General features: G+C 44.6%; 5 protein-coding genes across 5 annotated transcripts; 3 read left to right on the forward strand and 2 right to left on the reverse strand.

Moving 5' to 3' along the window:
• Positions 1–387: 387 nt before the first annotated feature.
• Positions 388–1,133, forward strand: MELLADRAFT_63352 (uncharacterized protein; the record flags this gene model as incomplete). Its single annotated transcript, XM_007410177.1, has 2 exons — positions 388–613; positions 976–1,133. The coding sequence occupies 2 exons, from the start codon at positions 388–390 to the stop codon at positions 1,131–1,133; spliced, it is 384 nt and encodes a 127-aa protein (XP_007410239.1).
• A 347-nt stretch (positions 1,134–1,480) lies between these two features.
• MELLADRAFT_71916 (uncharacterized protein) lies at positions 1,481–5,243 on the forward strand (the record flags this gene model as incomplete). Its single annotated transcript, XM_007410178.1, has 22 exons — positions 1,481–1,860; positions 1,939–2,071; positions 2,130–2,184; positions 2,251–2,367; positions 2,427–2,600; positions 2,672–2,696; positions 2,771–2,823; positions 2,893–2,898; positions 2,958–3,028; positions 3,113–3,372; positions 3,465–3,476; positions 3,547–3,584; positions 3,658–3,677; positions 3,738–3,846; positions 3,912–4,085; positions 4,181–4,200; positions 4,267–4,338; positions 4,409–4,479; positions 4,545–4,587; positions 4,653–4,693; positions 4,765–4,870; positions 4,946–5,243. 22 exons carry the CDS (start codon positions 1,647–1,649, stop codon positions 4,974–4,976), a joined length of 1,845 nt encoding a protein of 614 aa, XP_007410240.1.
• Positions 5,244–12,957: 7,714 nt separating this feature from the next.
• On the reverse strand, positions 12,958–13,385 carry MELLADRAFT_63354 (uncharacterized protein; the record flags this gene model as incomplete). Its single annotated transcript, XM_007410268.1, has 2 exons — positions 12,958–13,067; positions 13,136–13,385. 2 exons carry the CDS (start codon positions 13,383–13,385, stop codon positions 12,958–12,960), a joined length of 360 nt encoding a protein of 119 aa, XP_007410330.1.
• A 1,210-nt stretch (positions 13,386–14,595) lies between these two features.
• Positions 14,596–15,045, reverse strand: MELLADRAFT_106703 (uncharacterized protein; the record flags this gene model as incomplete). The annotated part of the gene is made up of 1 exon (XM_007410267.1): positions 14,596–15,045. The coding sequence occupies one exon, from the start codon at positions 15,043–15,045 to the stop codon at positions 14,596–14,598; it is 450 nt and encodes a 149-aa protein (XP_007410329.1).
• Positions 15,046–19,042: 3,997 nt separating this feature from the next.
• On the forward strand, positions 19,043–19,603 carry MELLADRAFT_106704 (uncharacterized protein; the record flags this gene model as incomplete). Its single annotated transcript, XM_007410179.1, has 2 exons — positions 19,043–19,185; positions 19,339–19,603. The coding sequence occupies 2 exons, from the start codon at positions 19,043–19,045 to the stop codon at positions 19,601–19,603; spliced, it is 408 nt and encodes a 135-aa protein (XP_007410241.1).
• Positions 19,604–19,944: the final 341 nt, after the last annotated feature.

Consider the following 19,944-nt stretch of genomic DNA (forward strand, 5'->3'; position numbering starts at 1 on the left):
AGCGTCGCAAGTTCTACTCGAGAGGGTTATCTGGTACCTGCGCAGGTTCAAATTGGCGCTATCCCCGTTTCAAAACTCTGCGGAATATTTCGGTTGTCAGAGATCATGGCTTCCCATGGCCTTGAGAGGCAAAAGTGGAGTTGAATCCATATGCTCGGCGGTTACAATAAAAGAGATAAATATCTACATACCAAACCTTCTCAGCAATCTTCATTGAGCCCCACATACCTTAAGTGCGAGCGATTCGTGCTTTCACTTGTTACCGCGAGCCTCAGGATAGCGCAAAAGTGCCAAAAGTGCCCCAGATGATGACAAAGTTGCAGCTCATTCGTGTAACATCGCGAGCAGATCAACTTTGTGGAGTCAAAACTCGGAGACGAGTGAGATATGTATGCGCATTCCTTCTTTTTGAAGATCAACTTTTTACATTCCGGACGGAGCTTATCTGTTAAGCTAATCCGATACTCACATCCGACCTTCGACCGCACGCTGGAAAGGAAACGGTGTAAGACTGGCTGTAAGCACGTTATGGCTGTCTGCCATGCAAATCCTGTGTCTTTCGATGTATATTTCCAAAACTTGTCCAACACCTATTTAGCCCTGACCGGGAGATGTAAGTCAAGGCAATAAAAGGCTAGCAGGTGTCCATTCTGCTGGTACCAACTCACGATTTTAAACTCGTGGAGATTTTAGGTCAAGCCTTCATTGCAGCAATATATCAATCACAGATATTTCACAACCAGATACTGCTTTATAAAGATTGTTAGTGAGAGTGTATAAGTTAACATGAGAGCTGGAATGAAACTTATGTACCTTCATAAAGATCAACACACATAGGCATCCCGATGATCACTGGTAGTATGAGAACAGGAGTTTCAATGTGCTTCTAAAAGTATGTGGTCATTAAAAAATCAGCCCCTTCTGTGATATGTCACGTATAACATCCACTCATATTTATCTCGTAAACTATCTCAGGTTCGTTAGCTACTCCAACGAAACTATGGTTGCACTGCACAAAGCTTGCCAAAGTTTTGGGCCAATTTGCTCGAATTTGTGGAAAACCTACCCAGAATTGGACAAGATTGGACGAGCTTTTTGAAATTGCCAGTCAGAATAATGCGCAGGATGTTTGAGGATGACATAACTCAAGAACGGACGAGTTTGATTGGGTAGCTTGATTGGTTTCACCCTGTCAGTTAATCGATCCTTGGTTTTAAGCTCTATTCGGCTGCAGTCAACTCCTTTATCGATTCAACGACTCAACTGGACAACCTCCGGAAAAAAACCAAGCGGGGAAAGCAATGAAAAGATGCTCAATGTTGATTCATTTGGTGCATATCTCTACCTTCCTGTGTCTATGGCAGATCTTATTGCAGCCGGATTGAGCCTGATCGCCATGCTAGTACCCCATTCGAATGGTCATCTGATTTCATTTTGCTCTCAGCTTGTTGCTCAATCTGAGCCGGGCCGGCCCGTATTTGTAAAATTTTATGACTTGAATTTGCTATATAAAACGTTGGCCATCGATTGCGCCACTTTCTCACTGCCTGCCTTGTCCTCGTTGTGTATTGTCATCGTAGTAATTCCAAGTAACATCATCGCCTGTCTCTTTCTTATAATCAAAAATCTTCACAATCCGTAGTACTATGAACGAAATCCAACCTTTCAAAAACGAGCACAGTACCGAGATGATCGACCACGCAAGCCCTGTCAACGAGAAGGCTGATTATGAAGATCCAAGTCCGAATGAGCTATTGAAGTTATCGGCCAAGCTAGAGAACCCACTAGCAGGAAAGTCCGCCAAAGAGTTGGTGTCGGATGCCCAACACTTTTGCGAAGTCCATAACCTCAATGACCATGGTATGTCATGCTTTCTGATGTCAATGCAAACAATTTGCTTCATAGTACTTTTTCTAAAAGAATTGGCATGATCTTCAGTGGGCATGTTTACTCGTGCAGCGTTGTTGGCCGCCGACCCAAATAACCTCGACCGAGTTCCAGACATCACGGACGAAGAACGAAAATGGATTGAGTCTGAAAAGACAAATCGATGGAAACAACCCTGGACAATGTTGGTATCCTCTCAGCATCTTGGCTTTATCATCCGAATCTGAATATACTGTATGCAGCTATTATGTCGCTATCATCTCTTCCATGGCTGCCATTGTACAAGGAATGGACGAAGTGAGTCTTGTGTCCCTTGTTGTATTTCGCAAATCACTGACGCATCCCCGCTGTTCTTCACAAAAGTCCGTAGTGAACGGGGCTCAGCTAGGTTATCAGGAGGAGTTCGGCATCTCTTCAGACGGGACCAACAAGACAGCCTTACTTCAAGGATTGGTCAACAGCGCACCTTATCTGTGTTGTGTGAGTAGCTCTGGTACTTCCGCCAAAGAATGTCCAATTAACATTTGCTTCACACCCAGGCCGTCTTCGCTTGTTGGTTGACGGACCCACTCAATCGCCTTCTTGGCAGACGGGGTGTGATATTCCTGTCGTGCTTCATTGCTGGCATCGCATCTATATGGGAGGGGTTCACGTACTCTTGGCCCCAGTTGTTCGCTGCTCGCCTCGTTCTTGGACTCGGGATCGGGCCCAAGGTACGCAACTTGCACCAATCTCCTTTAGAAACCAACTTTAACGCCAACTTTCCTATGAACTCATCAAATAGTCCGCCACCGCCCCCGTCTATACTGGTCAGTCCCTCAATTATCACTCATCCTTGATTTCATGTTCGGACCAGGAGCCTGACATTTTATTGCCGCCTTAGCCGAATGTGCTCCAGCCCCCATCAGAGGTGCATTGGTCATGCAGTGGCAAGTTGTAAGTCGCATTTCGTTCAACTTCCAAGGTGTCTTCAGCCTCATACTCACAGTCTTCAATGTCTTGTAGTGGACTGTAAGTCATTTGTAGCATCACGTGGTCGGATCTACGCCTTTCTGACAGTCATTCAACAGGCCTTTGGCATTGCCCTTGGTGACATTGTCTCAGTTATCTTTGTCGATTTAGCACCTAATCTGGGATGGCGGTGAGCCCCTTCACTCTTTTGCTGGAAGATGTTACCGTATAGGCTATCGCTTCTGACCAATTTATGGCTACAATATCGCAACAGTTTAATGCTGGGCTCCACCGTTGTCGCACCCATCATCGTTTGCGGTATGATTTTCTACGCGCCAGAATCGCCAAGATGGTATATGTCAAAAGGCCGCGTAGCCGATGCATACGGATCCATGCAGCGACTCAGGTATTGTGATCTTCAAGCTGCCCGCGACCTCTATTACATGGCCGAGCTTTTGTCATTGGAAAAGGCCCAGACAGAAGGTCGGAACTTACTCACTGATATGTGGAGAGTTCCCAGAGTGCGACGTGCAGGTCAGCATTCGAACGCCCCACACCGTGAAAGAAAAGTACTAACTTGTTGCATACCACGTGAACTTTCAAACCCATTGCGATCATACGATTAGCCCAAGCATCAGGTACAACAAACCTCTTAACCTGTTCATCATTCAGTAACTGAAAGTCACAATCATCTTCTTCCCATTTTAGGCTTGGTGATGTTTATGCAGCAGTTTTGTGGTGTCAATGTGAGTCACCCCTTCATCTTTTATTGCCCTGCAATCAGCCAAAGACTAACCTTTGCGTGTCTGAAAATCCCAGGTCATCGCGTACTACAGTTCGTAAGTAGATCGCCTTTGTACTCGGCTCGCTCAACTCTCTCATTTGATTTGATTTTTTAGCCAAATCTTCGTGGAAGCTGGTTTTGAGCGCAAAGCAGCATTGTTGACCACGATGGGTACCGGACTCGTCAATTGGATATTCGCCATACCCGCCTTGTACACAATCGATGTCAGTTCACAATTTAACTTCACCCTAGTAATAGTACTTACCGATATTGACACTCCATGCTTCAGACTTTCGGAAGACGTAACTTGTTATTGGTGACTTTCCCGGCCATGGCCGTATGTCTACTGGCGACTGGAATGGCTTTCTACATCCCTCAAGATGGGCCAGACGATCATCGTCGAGTCTCAGTGGTGGCCGCGGCTATCTACCTGTACATGGCATTTTACAGCCCAGGAGAGGGGGTATGTACAATTACGAAGCTGCGATTCAGCTCCTACATTATGAGGAGATTTTGACCACTAATGCATTATCACCTTTTGCTCTTTTCGTACGATAGCCTGTGCCGTTCACATACAGGTAGGACTTTGCAATTCTCAATTAATTTTCGTGTTTCCGGCTAATATCTGATCAATACTTAAACAGTGCCGAAGCATTCCCTTTGTACATCCGAGACTTTGGAATGTCCTACGCTACCGCTGTTTGTTGGTTCTTCAAGTCAGTCAACCAGTCTTCACTCAATGAATTCTTTCCTGCCAGATGCTAAATTCAAGCGTTCGGCTTCCAGCTTCGTGTTGGCCATCACATTTCCTTTGCTCCTCAACGCATTCAAACCGCAAGGCGCTTTCGGATGGTATGGTATGCTACAATTTAATAACTCTATTCTGATTGACAAAGTTATTTATCAAGTCGTTCTTCCTCAGCGGGGTGGTGTTGCATCGGTTGGGTGCTGGTGTTATTCTTCCTGTAGGCGCCAGTTTCTACTTACAACACTTCTCACTATTTACTGATCCCCTCTTTGAACACCTTAGACCCGAAACCAAAGCGCTCACTCTCGAAGAGCTGGACTTAGGTAAAAATTTTCTCTCAATTATCTGGACCTTGACCGCTGGATTCTTAACTAACATCATTACTCGGTGGTAGTATTTTCCGTCCCTACTGGAAAACATGCTGCATATCAGGCACGCAATACGATGTTCCACATCAGGAAGTACATCTTGCGACAACGCGTTCAACCACTCCCACCGTTGTAAGTTGAAAAGATACCCATCACATATTTGCCCTCGTCACTAACTATTTCGGTATGTGATTGATAAACTCTCAGGTATCAAATGGAAAAAATGATGGCGTCTTGAATTGTTCAAAGCTCGTTTGCATTGATTTCACTCGCATTTTGACCGAAATTTTTTAATCTCTTGGTACAAGTAACTGTGGCAAAATACTTTTCACAAAAAAGACGTCACCCAATTCTGTCTTTCTTTTCTTTTTTGCCAACTCAAATTTGTTAAGTAAGAGAGACGAAATGTAAACAATGTTGTATCTTTAACTCTAGTGAATGTGTTTAAATTAAAAATATGATGATGTATAAAATGAATGCAATTTTGTCCAACTTTCAATCTCCTAAGTACTATCGCCCAGGCGTCAGTAATACAAACCAACAGTATCACAATTTCATCAGACTTTTTCCCGATTCCGACTACAAAATTCCTTCGATGCATAAAGTGGTTGAATACATTGACTTTGATACTCGTGATAGACAAAGCTGAAGTGCATAGGATTTTCTGAAATTCGGCCCACAGGACCTGTTTGTGAATTTGTAGCACACATTGAGAAATGCTTTGTTATTCAATTTTTCATATATCTTTGCTCCTGATAGGGGTGGGGTTTTCTTTCAATTTTTAAGCCAGTTTGTCAGAACCTCGCTCAAGATTCACAACTCGTGTACGTATATACCTTTGCAATTGGATGCATTTGCAGACGGAGCTGAAATAACTCAGGTACCACACTTCTGTGTGATCGTCTTGAGGCTTAGAAGGGCAATTCCATTTCATTATAATATGGCGGCAGGAGAACACATTCTGGATAAACTCGCATTGGGTCGAGGAAAACAGGCAGAACAAATCGTTTTCTGTAATTTACCCGAGAGATCACGTACAACTCTCGTCGTTTGACACCCTGTCCCTGAAGATAGATGTGGATGCCCTGACAGATAATTAAACTTGAGCGCGCAGGGGTGTAGACAGAGTCGAATTGGCGTTGCCGGCAAAAGTCTCTTGAGTTTTGGGCGATCCCAGTACGCAGCAAGCGAGACGATATTATTTGTGATCTTCGGTTTTGTGAGTGTTGTTTTCCTACATATGCTTCCGAAGAGGAACGATTCTGCGGGTACATTAATGCGAAAATGGACACAAACAGCGTTTTCAAACATCTTCATGTGTGACGCCGTCTTTCCCACTGGTTGCTCACTTTGCTCAGCCTCAAAGAGACCCTTTCGTGGCAAGTTGAGTACGCTAGAAAGACTTCAATACATATGTGATACCCAAGGTTTTTTCGTTGAATGCTTGTTGGCGGTAATATATCCTAGGGAGCCACGCTCGCAACGTTCGCCGCGCGCATATTTGGTTGAACAAAATCCTGTGAAGGTGTGGCTCACCGCACCCCGTCAGTCTCGCCAACTCTGGACCATTAATCTTTGCCATTAATCTTTACCATTAATCTTCACCATTAATCTTTACCTTTAACATCATCCTTTGCATTCAGAGACTCTTTTCGTTACTAAAAACCAAACATATTCTGTACATATATCTTGTACATATCGAGCACGCAACCTAAAGCCAGGACTGTAAATAAGAACATCTCCACCTCACCGCGTTTTAATCCAAGCAACTTTCCGCAACCCTCGAGATGAAGTTAGGAATATTCTTATTTTGTTCATTGTTAATTTTGACTTGCCAGACTACTTCTAAACCTCAGTAAGTCAAGAAAGACCTTTTTCGAGCCGATTTTCAACTTACTATTATTCTGTGTTTTTTTGTTTCTGCGGAACCTGGGACTCAGGTTAGTAACACGTGCAGGAGATGGAAAGCCGCACAAAAAGGTCGACCAGCCCAAAAGCAAGATGTCAGAACTGCTAGAAAAAATGGAACTCAGCAGCAATGGGACCACAATCAATGCCAATCGGAAGAACTCGACCTCTGCGCCCCCGAACGGCCCGAGCGCCGCACCCTCAAAACCACCTGAAAAGACGCTTCCGGGGTCAGGCCAGCCACCCAAATAATGATATTGCGGTGGTGATACCAAGCGGCCAAAACTCACTTGAACACTGATCCACATGAGTTACGGTGCTTAGGGTGTCTTGGTACTCTTTGAATGATAATTATATCTGCGCTAGATCCGCCGAGCGCCCCGGGCCGTTTGGATTCACTGCATAATAAAATACGCAAGCTATGTATGTACACCAGGGGGTAAACCTACGGCAAGAAAACGGTTTTCGAACCCGTTTTCCTGCCGTCACGGTTTTGAACTATTCGTGTCGTTTCTGAGACGATTTCAGATGGGACCGCACAAACGCGGTTCCCATCACCATTTTTGGCGGTGCAAGCAAACCACCTCGGTGACCCCTAAACACGGTCCCAGGGACGTTCCGAGGGTACGCCGTAAATTTGCCAAAAGAAAATCAAGCAATGGGGCTTGAACCCAGGCTCAAAACCCACAAAAGGTCATAATCAAGGCCACAGAGCGATTCACCACTACACCATAAAGACCACACTGCTAGTACCATTTGATGGGGTCAGATAGCGTGGTGGTAGGTAAGTCATGTTATCATCAATGCTGGAATCGGAAAGAGAATTTGTACCGAAGAATTAGACGGTCCGTTTGACATATGATTACAAAGTGTTCGAGCAAGATCTCCTTTTTCAGCTTTCATCTTAGCTATAATTTTATCATCTCTAGGCCAAGTGAAGACACTATAGAATGGTGAGTAGCCCTCATGAGGTTAAAATTAAGCTCAAGTTGAGCAAACAGTAGACCGAGAGTATTGATCTGAAAACACGAAATGTATCAGCCATCAATGGTGTGTGTTTATTGATAGCGATTGAAAGATAAGCCGACCTTAATATCATGTCTGGTGAATGCATCAGACACATTTTACGGTAACCTCAATAATCATATCTTCAAGTTTCATAGATCAAGACAGATAACTCACGCCTTGGCTTGTGCGTAGTGATTAAACACCAGGCACTCGACCTCATAAGGATTTGAAGAATGGGTGATAATCTTAAAAGTAGTGTTCGAAGTAATGGTAAACATAATAAAAAGGGTGCAAGAGTTGAGAATAGTAAAACTTCCATTCCATCCAACCCCTAATAAAAAAAATGCGCATAAAATCATGAGATGAGTAAACCATGGAATAGGACAAGTTTATGTGCCTTCCCAGGTCAATTCTTGACACTTTGTCATTATTTGTCATTAGCGAGATTGTCCGTGTGGAAGGATGACGGGTACATACCATACTCCAAACTGAAAAATAAAATATTGTTGAAGGTAGTTCGACACCGATTGCAATTGGTGTCAAAAAAACCGCTTCACCACCGCCTCAGGAGCCGTTCTCAAACGGTTGCTGACATGCGGCTCGTTCCAGAAGCGGTGGTGGAACGGTGTCCGAATCGGTTTTGGCAAAACCGGTTCCACACCTTCCTGGGCGGTTCAGGTGACGAAACCTTTGAAATCGTCACAGGAACCGGCCGAGGCCGAGGACCATTACCCCCTGGTGTAGTGCATTTGTAATAAATTCCTGTACACCCTGTCAATATAATAAGTAATTCCCTGATGTCCTGAGGCTGTTGAACTTTCATGTTCCTCTATTGGTGCATCATCCATTTCTCTCTGTTGCTCGGTCTTTTAAGACCAGAACAGTTCAGTGTAACCTCCTTAGCAGGTTCCTGCTTAAGAAACTTACGGCTCTTCTAGGTCCGTCCTACCACAGTAGACTTAACCTAGATTATTTAGGTGTTTGTTTAGTGTGGTGTGGGGAGGGCCCCAGAGGGAGATACGGGTAACAATAAGATGGGTTGTTGTACCCGTAGCCCCTCTGGAGCAAGAACAGGACCTCTTGGAGACGCGGGCTTCTCAGCCCCCAAACTCACGTAGGCTACGAGCCGTGAGCCCTGAGAAGCCCCCTTACTCGCGACTACGTGAGTGAATTGTCTTCAAACGAGAAATTCTATTGACTCCCTGTAACACATATCCCCGGTCCTTCATCACCTGAACCCTCTACTGAACTAAATACATTAAAGTACTGATCTACGGTAGTCGACTGTACTGACGATGCCTCGATCGCCGCGCTTGAAATAACTCCCGCCTCAAACTTTAAGCCCAATCGGGAACTTGATCTACTCACGTCGATCTATTCCTTTCTTTCAACTCTTTCAAGGTGTTCTTCGACTTCGCCAGCTCTCTATCAGAATACTTCCTCAAATATATCTTGTAAGCGTCCGATGTCCATCTACCGCTGACTTTTAGGGATTCCTTCGAGGCTCCAAGGTTCCATCTCAAAGAGGCCCCACCAATCCTAAACAAGTGCCCAAATAGCAACTGCTTTGACTTCGGCCGATGTTTGTTCCACACCGTTCTCAAGTAAGTGATGGTTTCCGTTTTCTTGAGTGTCTTCCGTTTCCCGTCTACCATTATAGAGAAAATCTCGTCTGACTCACTGTAAACATCATTCAACTTCCCCAATTTGGCAGAGGAAAATGATTAATAGTACAGTTTTTCATAAAAGAATCTAATACTGCACACCTGGGCCATTTCACCCACACTACATATGTGCAGCAAGCTAAGTCAATAGTTGTCTATCATGTACATACAGTTCTGCTCAGTTTTTTGCCCATCAGAATAAATAAATCACATGTTATACAACATGTAACTTTTTCGACTTTGAAATTTTTTTCCCAAAAATTCACTACATATAATTCTGTAGCTGCTCAGGCAATATTGTTGAAGCTATGTCTTAGTAACAGAAAGTGTGTTACATGCAGTTGAGTTGATGAGATCACACCAAAACATTGAGTCAGTGTATGTAGTAATCTTTTGGAAGCTTTTTTCAATCTGAAAGAAGTTACAGCATGTATTACATATGAATAACTTGTCCTGATGAGCAGATAACTGAGCAGAACTGTATGTACATGATAACCACATATTCACTGAGCCTGCTACACATATGTAGTGTGGGTGTTATGGCTCAGGTGTGGAGTGATAGACCATTTTATGACAAATCATACTCCCAATCATTTTTCCCTGCCCACTTGGGGAACCCGAATAATGTCTGCAGTGACTGATTTCGTTCCCAATAGTTGAACAGGTTCAGTAAAGCCTTCACTGGGTTTAGAATAGAAACTTGTTCTTGGACGTGTAATTGTTGGATCTCTCCGGGTTTCGCCGTCTTGGCGTTTCTCAAGTTAATACGTAAGTTCCGGTTGTTTTTCCCCCAAACTACGTCCTCCCATCTGGGCAAATGGTTTGTCGAGTTATTTGCGATCAACTCTCCCAACCGTGCGGTGCCCCAAAAGGCCACCAACGCCAGAGCTAGAGTCGCTAACCCTCTTTCACCATCCTTTAGGAGTTCTTCGCATAGGACCAGCAAGTCTGAGACCATCACTGGTGGTCTACGTTTCTCCTTCTCTTTGAATTCCGCTTCGATCATCCTCGACGCCTTTAACAGATTTGCGACCGCTGTGTCTACCTTCACTGGGTAATCGACGTTGTGGAATAAATGCCAGGCCTTAATCCCGGCTATATAAGCTCGCAGAGTTCTCGATGACACCGACTCGTCTTCCGCTGCCACGTTCTCTAGCTTCTTTGACCCCCAAATTACAAATTGCTTCATCACATCACTCGAGATTGGTAAGAGTTCTTTCGGGTTTATCTTTTTCACTTTTGCGAACCTATGCAGTTTTACTATCGCTGAATTATAATGCTTTAATGTTCCATCCGCCCAGGTGCCTCTTAAATAGTGTTGTTGTACTTCATTTGTATCCGACCCATCAATTCCGAAAGCGTTTCTTTTAAAGGTGTTAAACGGTTTCGTAAGTTATTTTAACTTTCTTCCCGACACCTCTACACTATTGATCTCTTCCCTAGATTCAGAAGGTTTCGTTCTTCTCATTTGACAGCGTTATTTGATAAAGGATGAACTGTAGATCGTGTGGTATTTCGATTCTGACTTCGTTGTGCCAAAGAAGATCGTCGTCCAGAATTCCGCGGGATAGGCCGTCGGCTTTATTGTCTCCCGATATCACCCGACGCTGTTTCACATCGCAACCTAATCTGGTCAGTAGCCTCTGAATTTGTTTCAGTTCATCATTCACTAAACCATCCTTCGACTTTCTCTTTCTCAACCCCGCCTCTGTAGTGGTGTTGTCTGTGTCGACCCAGAACATTTTCCCTGCGACTCGGGAAATCTTGCTCAAAACTAGCAATCCTAGACGCACCACGACGGTCTCCGCCCAAGCGATGGATCTAGATCCCTGTTGTAGATTCAAGGACTTCCAGTCCTCTACGAATTTGAAGCTTGCCCAGTGTACCCCTACTAACACTCCGATTCTGGATGCGTCGCAGCTTTTGGGTCAGTTCCACTCCCCTCTGTCAGTATACGCGGTAAGTCCACTCACCCGAATGAAGAGGACGCGTCATTGACCCACTCCACCTCTATTGGATTGGTGCAGGTCACCAACGGCCTTGAGTTAAACTCCTCTAGGCATGTTTTCCACTCCAGGAGGTCATCCCATACATCTTCTGGTACCCTTCTTCCGGCGTTCTTCTCCACCCAGCTTTTCAACCACCGATAGAAGGAACGTAGATATGCCGCCATGTGGGGTACTATATTGACCGTGTGGCTCAGTTTCCCTAAATAGCTCTCTATCTGTTTGAAGGACCACGTCTTCTCGCTAACAAGTAAGTCTTGAATTACTTGTTTCCTTTCTTCCAACTTCTCGTCTGGTAACCTGACTGTGTGATCTTTGGCGTTCCAAATGAAACCTAGGTATCTTTGTTCAATCGCAAAATCGTGATTCTTCTTCGGGTTTGACATTACTCCTAACGCATCACTTAATGCCGCTACATCTTGCAGCGTGACTTTGTCCTCCGGCCTTCTAAACAGTAGGTTATCATCTACCCACCGGAATATTGCCTTCAGTTCCAGTAGCGTCAATACAATAAGTTTCCAAACGTCAGCCGGGCCCCCAAATACTCCGCAGCTGGCTACGCCTCCAAAGCCCACCGCTAGATCTACCCACACCCTATTGTAGAAGTCGAGGATGCATAGGAACCTTCTTTGGCAAGGGTGTAGTGGTATTTGTCTGTAGGCCTTGGCCCAGTCAAAGATCGCTACCTCCCACTCTCCTGGGTTTTCTTGCAAAAATAAAGCCACCGTGTTGAAATCGTTCCATTGTGTCCCATAATTGTGTTTATCTACAAATGAGTTTACTGAAGGAATTTTTGGATCCGCCTTAGGAAACGATAGGTCGTTTATCATCCAAATCGATCCGTCTCCATTCACGGCTCCCCCCATTGGGTTCGTCCTAAAAAACCCAAGCTTCTCAAACACCTGGTTCCTAGTGAAAGGGCCGACTAGTCTGCCTGCTTGCTTCTCCTTCCATATCGTCGCTTCAATGTCGTCTCGAGCGTCGAGAGCTGACTTGTGGTTAGGAGGTGTGTACCAGTCCATCCCTTCTAAGTCGTGCTGGGGTATCCCCAGGCAAAAACCATGAGAAAAACCGTTAACAATATACGGTATGTCGTCCTCCAGAGCTACCTCTCTCATCAATTTGTCCCACATCGGTATGTTCATGTTGCAGCCTACTTTCGCTGGCCAATAGGTTTTCACCTCTACGATGTACAGGACTCGTTGACTTAACGGTAAGATTTTCTTCTTGGCCGTCCTCCCTTTCGGTTCAGTTTCTCCATCTGAGTCTGAGCTATGTGATATCAAACTCTCTGTTTCCCGGATGACTCCCTCAGGAATCTCTCCAAGAGCTACTACAGGGTCAGTTAGGAGGGTGCGCATTACGTTTCACAATCTACAAGTGGATACAAAGGTAGCCATGGCATTTAGACCCTTGTCCTTCTTTATCATTTCAGGAGTGGGAATTTATTTTCTAGCGCGTACCATTACAACAAGTTCAAGGCAGAAATAGCAAATTTAGTTAGACCCCCCCCCGATTCCCATCAAAGGAAAAATCACACAGCAATTCGATTTCGCAGCAAGTGCCAAGGATGGGTAAATTATGGTAACCAATGTCAGTTCCGTTCCCCCACCGCTACGTCAAGGTTCTTCACTCACTTGGATGTGTTCTGTGCCGCTTTTTGTGCAGCATAGGCTACTTTCGTGCCTGGACCCGATGATGGGCCTTGTGCTGGTTGGGTCTGTTCCGACGCCGACGTTGAGTCTAAAGGACGTCCATGGAAAGTCAATCATCAGACTTTTACCTCCCATGCTCAGCATTATCGAACTCACGGGTGGGTTGGGTCGGTTTCTGGTATGAGGTGTTGCCACTACTCGCTGGCTGAAACTCGTTTTGGTACTGAGGCCTCTGTCCTTTTCCCCTGCCGCGCCTCTTCTTCCAGTGATCAGAGGCGTTGGATGATTTCTGTTCAGACGAGTTGGACTTCCGATGCCAAGAGCCCATCTTATCTGGAGCTTCCTTCCCCGTCCTGAAGTTCCAACCCGCTTTCGGACCTCCTTCCGCGTAAGGGTTTCCTGACATGTAGGCCAAGTCTCCTGCTTTGTCCGCGTGGAATCTCGCTAGGTTTTTGATTTGCGTGTCTAGGCCGTCTGGTAAGACTACACACATCTCCTGTTTCTTGTTCTTCTTCCGCTTATCACCCGCTTGATCTACTAGCTGGTGTCTAAATATCGAGGTGCGGATAAACAAATGGTATCTGAGGGCCACTAACCAGCAGTTCCACCTTTCTCCCATCTTAGTTACGATCTTCACGTGTTTCGGAATCCACTTCGCGTACTCGGTGTGGCCATAGAGTTCACCCGCATACCTCGCTTCGAGGTTACTCGCCTCGATGAATTCACCAAAATCCATCAGCTTGTCCCGATTCAGTTCTGCATAGATCACTGATTTAGAATTGGACGAGCTCAGTAGGCTAGGGTCTGAGGTTCCAAGGCAGTCGACGCTTTCTCTAAGGAATACGGACAGGGGTACGTAGGCGTTCATCCGCTTGAAGTTTTTCGCCCATCTCTTTGGTAAGTTGGGGAGGTCAAACGCTCTGATCTTGGAGGAGTTAAACTTGACCTTCTTAGATTTCGACTTTTTGCCGCTGGAGTACGACGATGAGTCAGAGTCTGACGAGTCGGAGTCCGAATCTTCCGAAGATGAAGAGGACGAGGAGTCTGAGTCCGATTGGATCTTTCCCGGATGGTCATCTGAGTCTGAGCTCGAGGATGACGATGAGGAGTCTGAAGAGGGTTTGTATTTTCTCTTCTTCTTTTTCTCGGACTTTCCTTTCATCTTTTTCCGTTTAGACTTTCCTGACGACTTCTTTGGCGTTTTCCCCTTTCCCTTCCTCTTATTGTCTTTTGAGGTGGGTTTTGGGCCAAATTCGCCATACTTCTCGTAGAATCTCTTCTTCAACTTCTTCACCCTGTTCACGTGACCGCGATCAATTTCGTGCACGATTTCCTCTAGCCACGCTATCCGTTCCGAGGTTTTCCCTTCGGATTTGGACTTCTTCTTCACCCCTGCCTGCCGTCGTTTTGACAAGGCTTCAGTTGGAATGGGATCTGAGGTACGAAAATTGAACACGTAGATTTCAACGTAGTCAGCATCTGATCGAGCGACTTCTCTCTTCGGGGATATAGTGATAATTATTTAACGTCTACACGATCTGTCGACCTGGACTCAACCCTTTCGGGTCTCCCATACACCAACATGGTGGAGTGCTCTCGCAACTCTGTGGGGAATCTCAACTCATGTGAGGAGGTTTGGTGTTGTTTCTGGCTTTACAACCCATGGAAAATTTCCTTGATGCGAAGTCAAGCTTACAAATTTCCGTGTCATCCGAATCCTCCTCTGCATCAGACAAAAGCTCCGAAGAATCACTATCGCTCGAGTCTGGAGACGAGTCTCCTGAGGATGGTGGAGGAGGATCAGGCGGTGCCATCTTCCGGAACTTGATGTTCTTGAGGGTAACCTTAATTGGTTCTCTATCCGGTGGCGGCTTCCCATCTTTCAATGCATCGCCATGGACTTCTCCTCCATCATCTTCACCGCATGCTTCTGCTGGACTGTTCCCCTCGTCTCCGTCGTCTTCAACCAGCGACGTATCTCGCTCAATGAGTGCGTCTTCACTCTCATTCCTAGGTTCCGCGTGGTTTCCTATCTGCGCCGGCTTGGACCCCGTTCTAGTTGTCATTTGGTTTTCTAGGGGTATCTTTTCTTGCTTCTTGACCATCTTTCACTTTCTGTAAATATATATATTTGTACTTTCTTCTCTTTTTTTTTTTTTTTTTGAAAGAACTCTTCAAATTTTACTATACTTCTTCAGGGACTATGTTCCTTGTAAGTGGTATGTGGTGGAGGAAAGCTTTTGAAAGAAGAGAAGAAAACCGGGCGTCTAGAAGCGGTGAGCAGGATCTGGGAGTGTGCTGTTGAGCTAGAAGCGTGGGAGATGAAAATTTTTCTCTCCTAATTCAGCCACGCTTCTCTTTGACCAAATTATTTTGGTCAAGCCTCGTGCACGCCCACGCCCTGTGCGTGCCCTGTCCTGCCACTCACTTGCGCCCTCAGAAATGGACTCAGGTGTACCCTCGCTAGCTTTGGGAACACCTGCCATATGTGTTGTGAGTGGAGTAAAATTGCCAGGGGAGTTTGAGGTAAAAACGGTTTTTGATCAAAAAATCTTCAATTTTGAAAAACAGCCCTGAGGCTGTTTTTGAGACCAAAAAGTGTTTTTGCCCTGTTTGCCCCTCCATTTCGATCTTTTGTTGACCTATTTGGTTGACTGTTTGGTCAACAAAAAAGCCAAATTCCGAGTTTTTCAATCCGCCCCTCGAAAAAGGGGCAGATTGAAAAATTGTTTTTGTGTAACAGATTTTTGGAAAACCAGCCGAACGGGCCCTTAGACACCAACATGAGATTCTGTGTTATGAGAGTGACAAGGGCTTACTGATATCCTGGTGCAGCCAACATGTCCCCATGTGTGTATTTTGGGGCTTACCCTAACCTGATAAAATCCTGTATCAAGAGAGGGACTTGCAGCAGAACCCAGAATGCCCCTATGGGTGTGTGGCAATTTGTATTTTAGGCTGAGGGCAAATTGATGCACGTAGTCAGTGGTGATCTTTTCCCCTCTCCGGCTCAGCCGCCACACAGTGTAGGAGTTGTACACCAGGCATCTGGTGGAAATGCCTGAAAATTTGCAAAACAGCCAGATGTGGGGCCAGTCTGGGGTCAGGATGTGGTCCAGCTTCAAATTTACAAAATCTACTTGTTTGGCTCAGTGGGATGTTGGGTTAGAAGCTGACCAAGACTCTCTATAATTCTTCCTAATAACCCACACACCTAATATCTGTGACTTATCATGGATTATGCAAAGGACTCTGCAGGAGAACATAACAACAGTGAATCTCAGAGCATAGGGCCTTCCGCAGAAGCTTGGGAATGTTCCCAATCTACATTAAGGAACCATGTTCCTACACCCCTTTTCTTCAAAGATTGTTATCACATGACAGCCCACACAGTCATGAGTAATGTCATACATATGCTCTATTTGCATATTTTTTCTGCTGGTGCAGTTCTTGCACACACCCTTTCTATAATTATTGTTCAACATCTGAAATCCTAAATCCTACAAATCCTATCACTTAGCTCCATGTGCCACCAAAATGCATTTCTGTGAGATCCAAAAATGATTATCCCAGTTCCTCACCATGCTAGAGACACTTGACAAGACATGTTTTATTTGTCTCAGTCCCTGGCCATATCGCATTGACAATGAGTTAGGTATGAAGGGTGCATTTATGGGTACCCCTATACTACACATGTATGAATTAATGAATAATTTGTAATTGCTATCAGAGCTAGTAAACAGCTGTGTTGATCATTGTACAGCCGACTTCCTCTCAAGGGATAGAGTTTGGTGGTGGGATTTGCCAAACCTTTAGAGGTTTATGCACTTTGGCAAACACTCCTTCAAATGGCATGAACCTATGCACATATATATACACCAAGCCACGTTGTAAAATTTTCCCCAACAGCTGGGGGTTCAAGGACCAGACCAGCACCCAGATCCAAAAGAGAACCTGACAGATACCTCAGTGAGGTCTTTTGATAGGCTCAGACCACATCCTAGGCCAGAATTTATGACTTCAAGAAACTTGGGTTCAGCCCAAAATTGTATGCCTTGAGAGTTGAGAGGATTTTATGCCTTTAACCAGGATTTTGGCTGCCGCCAAAAATGGCAGCGGAAAGATGCCTTGAGATATTTAAGCCTATATATGGCTATGTATTCAGATAGAGTCAACTGTAGCTCTTGAGTCCAAGTTCCAGGCTACCTTAGCAGACCAGGCAATGTATCAATCAGGTGAACATAGGTCCATGATTGACTCAGAAGTGGATGCAAATCAGTAGGCTACAGTGTAATATTAAATGCTGGATTTCATCCTCATTAGCTGGAGCTACGTAACATGTTGCTACCCATATTTTTCATAATCCCAGGAATCTAGCATATATAATTCAGAAAGTGACACAGATAACCTGGGCGTTATTTGAAGAAGCACAGAGATGTCATTTGAAGAAGCACAGAGATGTCAAAGCTTGATAAAGCTCCCATTATGTAGCCTTTGTACATTGCTTACACAGAGTGAAGAGTGTTACCCTCTTCCCAATAGCTTAAAAGTACCCACACTCTCCAAGTTATCTTCAGATACATTCTATGATAAATACTTCAAAGACGTTTGCTGATGAAAAATCCAAAAGTTCAGAGAGAGCTGAATCATAGGTCATGGGTTTGATAACAATGATATCTTGTTAAAACATGGAGTGTAGTAACATATATGTGATGTGGGCACAAGATGAGCCATAACATGGGCTACAGGGGGCACAAATCTAGGGGTTGCAGACCCTGTGGGGTGGGTCTTGGTCTTACTCAGGGTGTGTGTGTGCCTGTGTGCGCCAGGCGAGGGAACTTGACAAGTACCCAGCTTATGAGATGGTACATGATTTGTTATATGAGTGTATTGAAGTATGTGCGAGGTTGTGATTACTGACAATACTGTGATGAAAAGCAAATCATAAGCAATTCATTGTCTGTGTTTCATGCTCACCTTCCCTGGCGGTTTTTTTGCACAGGTCTTTTCATCCAAATTAATCAAACAAACCTATTGCACTTCATATTGTGGAGCTGCTTGATCTGTGGATGTGCTTTGCAAGGATTTCTTTTTCCTGAATTTCTGGGGGTTCAGATCTATATTAATGTGAGGCACAGCTAAATTATGAAACTGGAAATAAAATTGAATGCCCAGTTTAAAAAAATGGATGTGTGACCGGCCCTCTCTGAGGCCAAACTTTTGGAACACACTTTTTTCAAAATTGGCTCACAATGCCATTGCTCGGTACATCTAGTTGCTCTAGAAAAGTGAGACCATGTATCACTATCTTGTAATCATCTGCCTGTACCAGCAGATACCCTCAGAGTCAAAGGGCAATGCTGGTATGCTCACCCATTGGTAGTTCTCCTGAAGCAATTTCCATGGTCCTCTCTTCATCCACCTCTGAAGATCAAACCCTTCAAAGTTTCAAGAGATTTTAGAAGGAGAAAAAGTTTTTTGGCGGAAAGTTTTCTTGTTCAATCTGAAGCAATTCCAACCCCATTGACACTGTGATATACAAGAAAGTAAGAGACTTGTCATTGAGCATCAAAATAAATTATTTCTTACCTTTCACCAATGGTACCCAAAAAGACAGAAAAATCATGCAAAATCAAACCTTGAGCCACCAATATAGTGTAGGTTTTAGTGAAATCTGTCTTTCACTGACTTGTATAAAGGTGTCTGGTAGGTTGGTATCTCAAAAATTGTCTGATCCCTATCAGCTACAATTTTTGGAAGGGATCAGCAGTTCAAGATAAAAAACCAGACAATGTTGAATGCCCTTCAGTGGTAGAAGGACACGCCTTTAGATGTTATATCAAATGAGGCTTTGTGAAATGTGATTGCAAGACGCTTCAGATTTACTATGCCGGGTTGCAATCAGTACACGCTGAAAAGGACAAAGTTCTCTTGTCAGTGGTTGAGGGATTGCAGAGCGCTGTGCAGTTGACTAACTCATGAAAGGGACATTGTGTATGTTCAGACCGTAGCAGTCATACATTCCGCCACCGGCATTGGTACAAGCTGAATAGTTTGAGCCCAATGTCAAAGTACAAAAAGGCTGGAGTAAGCAAAGAGAAACAGGATACTGATCAGAGAATGGCTACACACTATATGTGCCACTGTCGGCACCCGCCCAAATATAGTCCGAGCATTGTTGCTTGCTTATGCCAGGGTGGTGGAGGGTGCGCCTGTCACTCGACAGGTGTCCATTTCAACCCATTTGATACCTAGGTTTTCATTCATGAAATTAAGATTCAAAAGTTTGCTTTATTATGAGATCTGGTCATCAGACAATGAGTTTGTATATCAATAAATACCTACCGTTACATGAACAGCTATTGTACCTGCATGAATGTTATTCCTTTTGATGATCACCTACGACGCAGACTACCAATTTTAGTAGAGACATATTCAGTTAGATTGTTTGATGAATCACGTTCAAAGATAACTCAAAAGCGCAACATACTAACGGGGTCCCCCGCCCACGGAATGACATTTGTCAATCCACCAGTGCAGGCGACTGTCAATCCTGATTGTACAATGTGTGCGCTAAGACAAAAGGTAGACACCAGCACAGCGACCTTGAGAGGACATCGATAGAACATGTTGATGAGAAAAGTAAGAGAAGGACAGGGACAAAGGTGATGAAGCGTTTATCGATGCTTGCGGAGAGCAAATCAACGTGTGACAAGAAAGGGGAGGCTGATGAAAAGTCGATTGTGATGGAGCCTGCCCTCCAAAGTATCAAGATGAGAAAGCAGGTAATTCTCCTTTGCTATGACTTAGCAGTTCTGGACAATCCAATAAAGAACTTGAAGGGATTTGAAAGCCTTCATGTTTGTTAGTGAAGCCAAATGTGTGTATGCCGTAATAATCAAACCATTCAAAGGCTGAACCCTTCTTGCAGGACCGCTTCTTCCTTCATCCACCAAGGCGCTACG

Source organism: Melampsora larici-populina (genome assembly GCF_000204055.1).
Source record: "Melampsora larici-populina 98AG31 unplaced genomic scaffold MELLAscaffold_19, whole genome shotgun sequence".
In the NCBI taxonomy this organism is placed as follows: domain Eukaryota; kingdom Fungi; phylum Basidiomycota; class Pucciniomycetes; order Pucciniales; family Melampsoraceae; genus Melampsora; species Melampsora laricis-populina.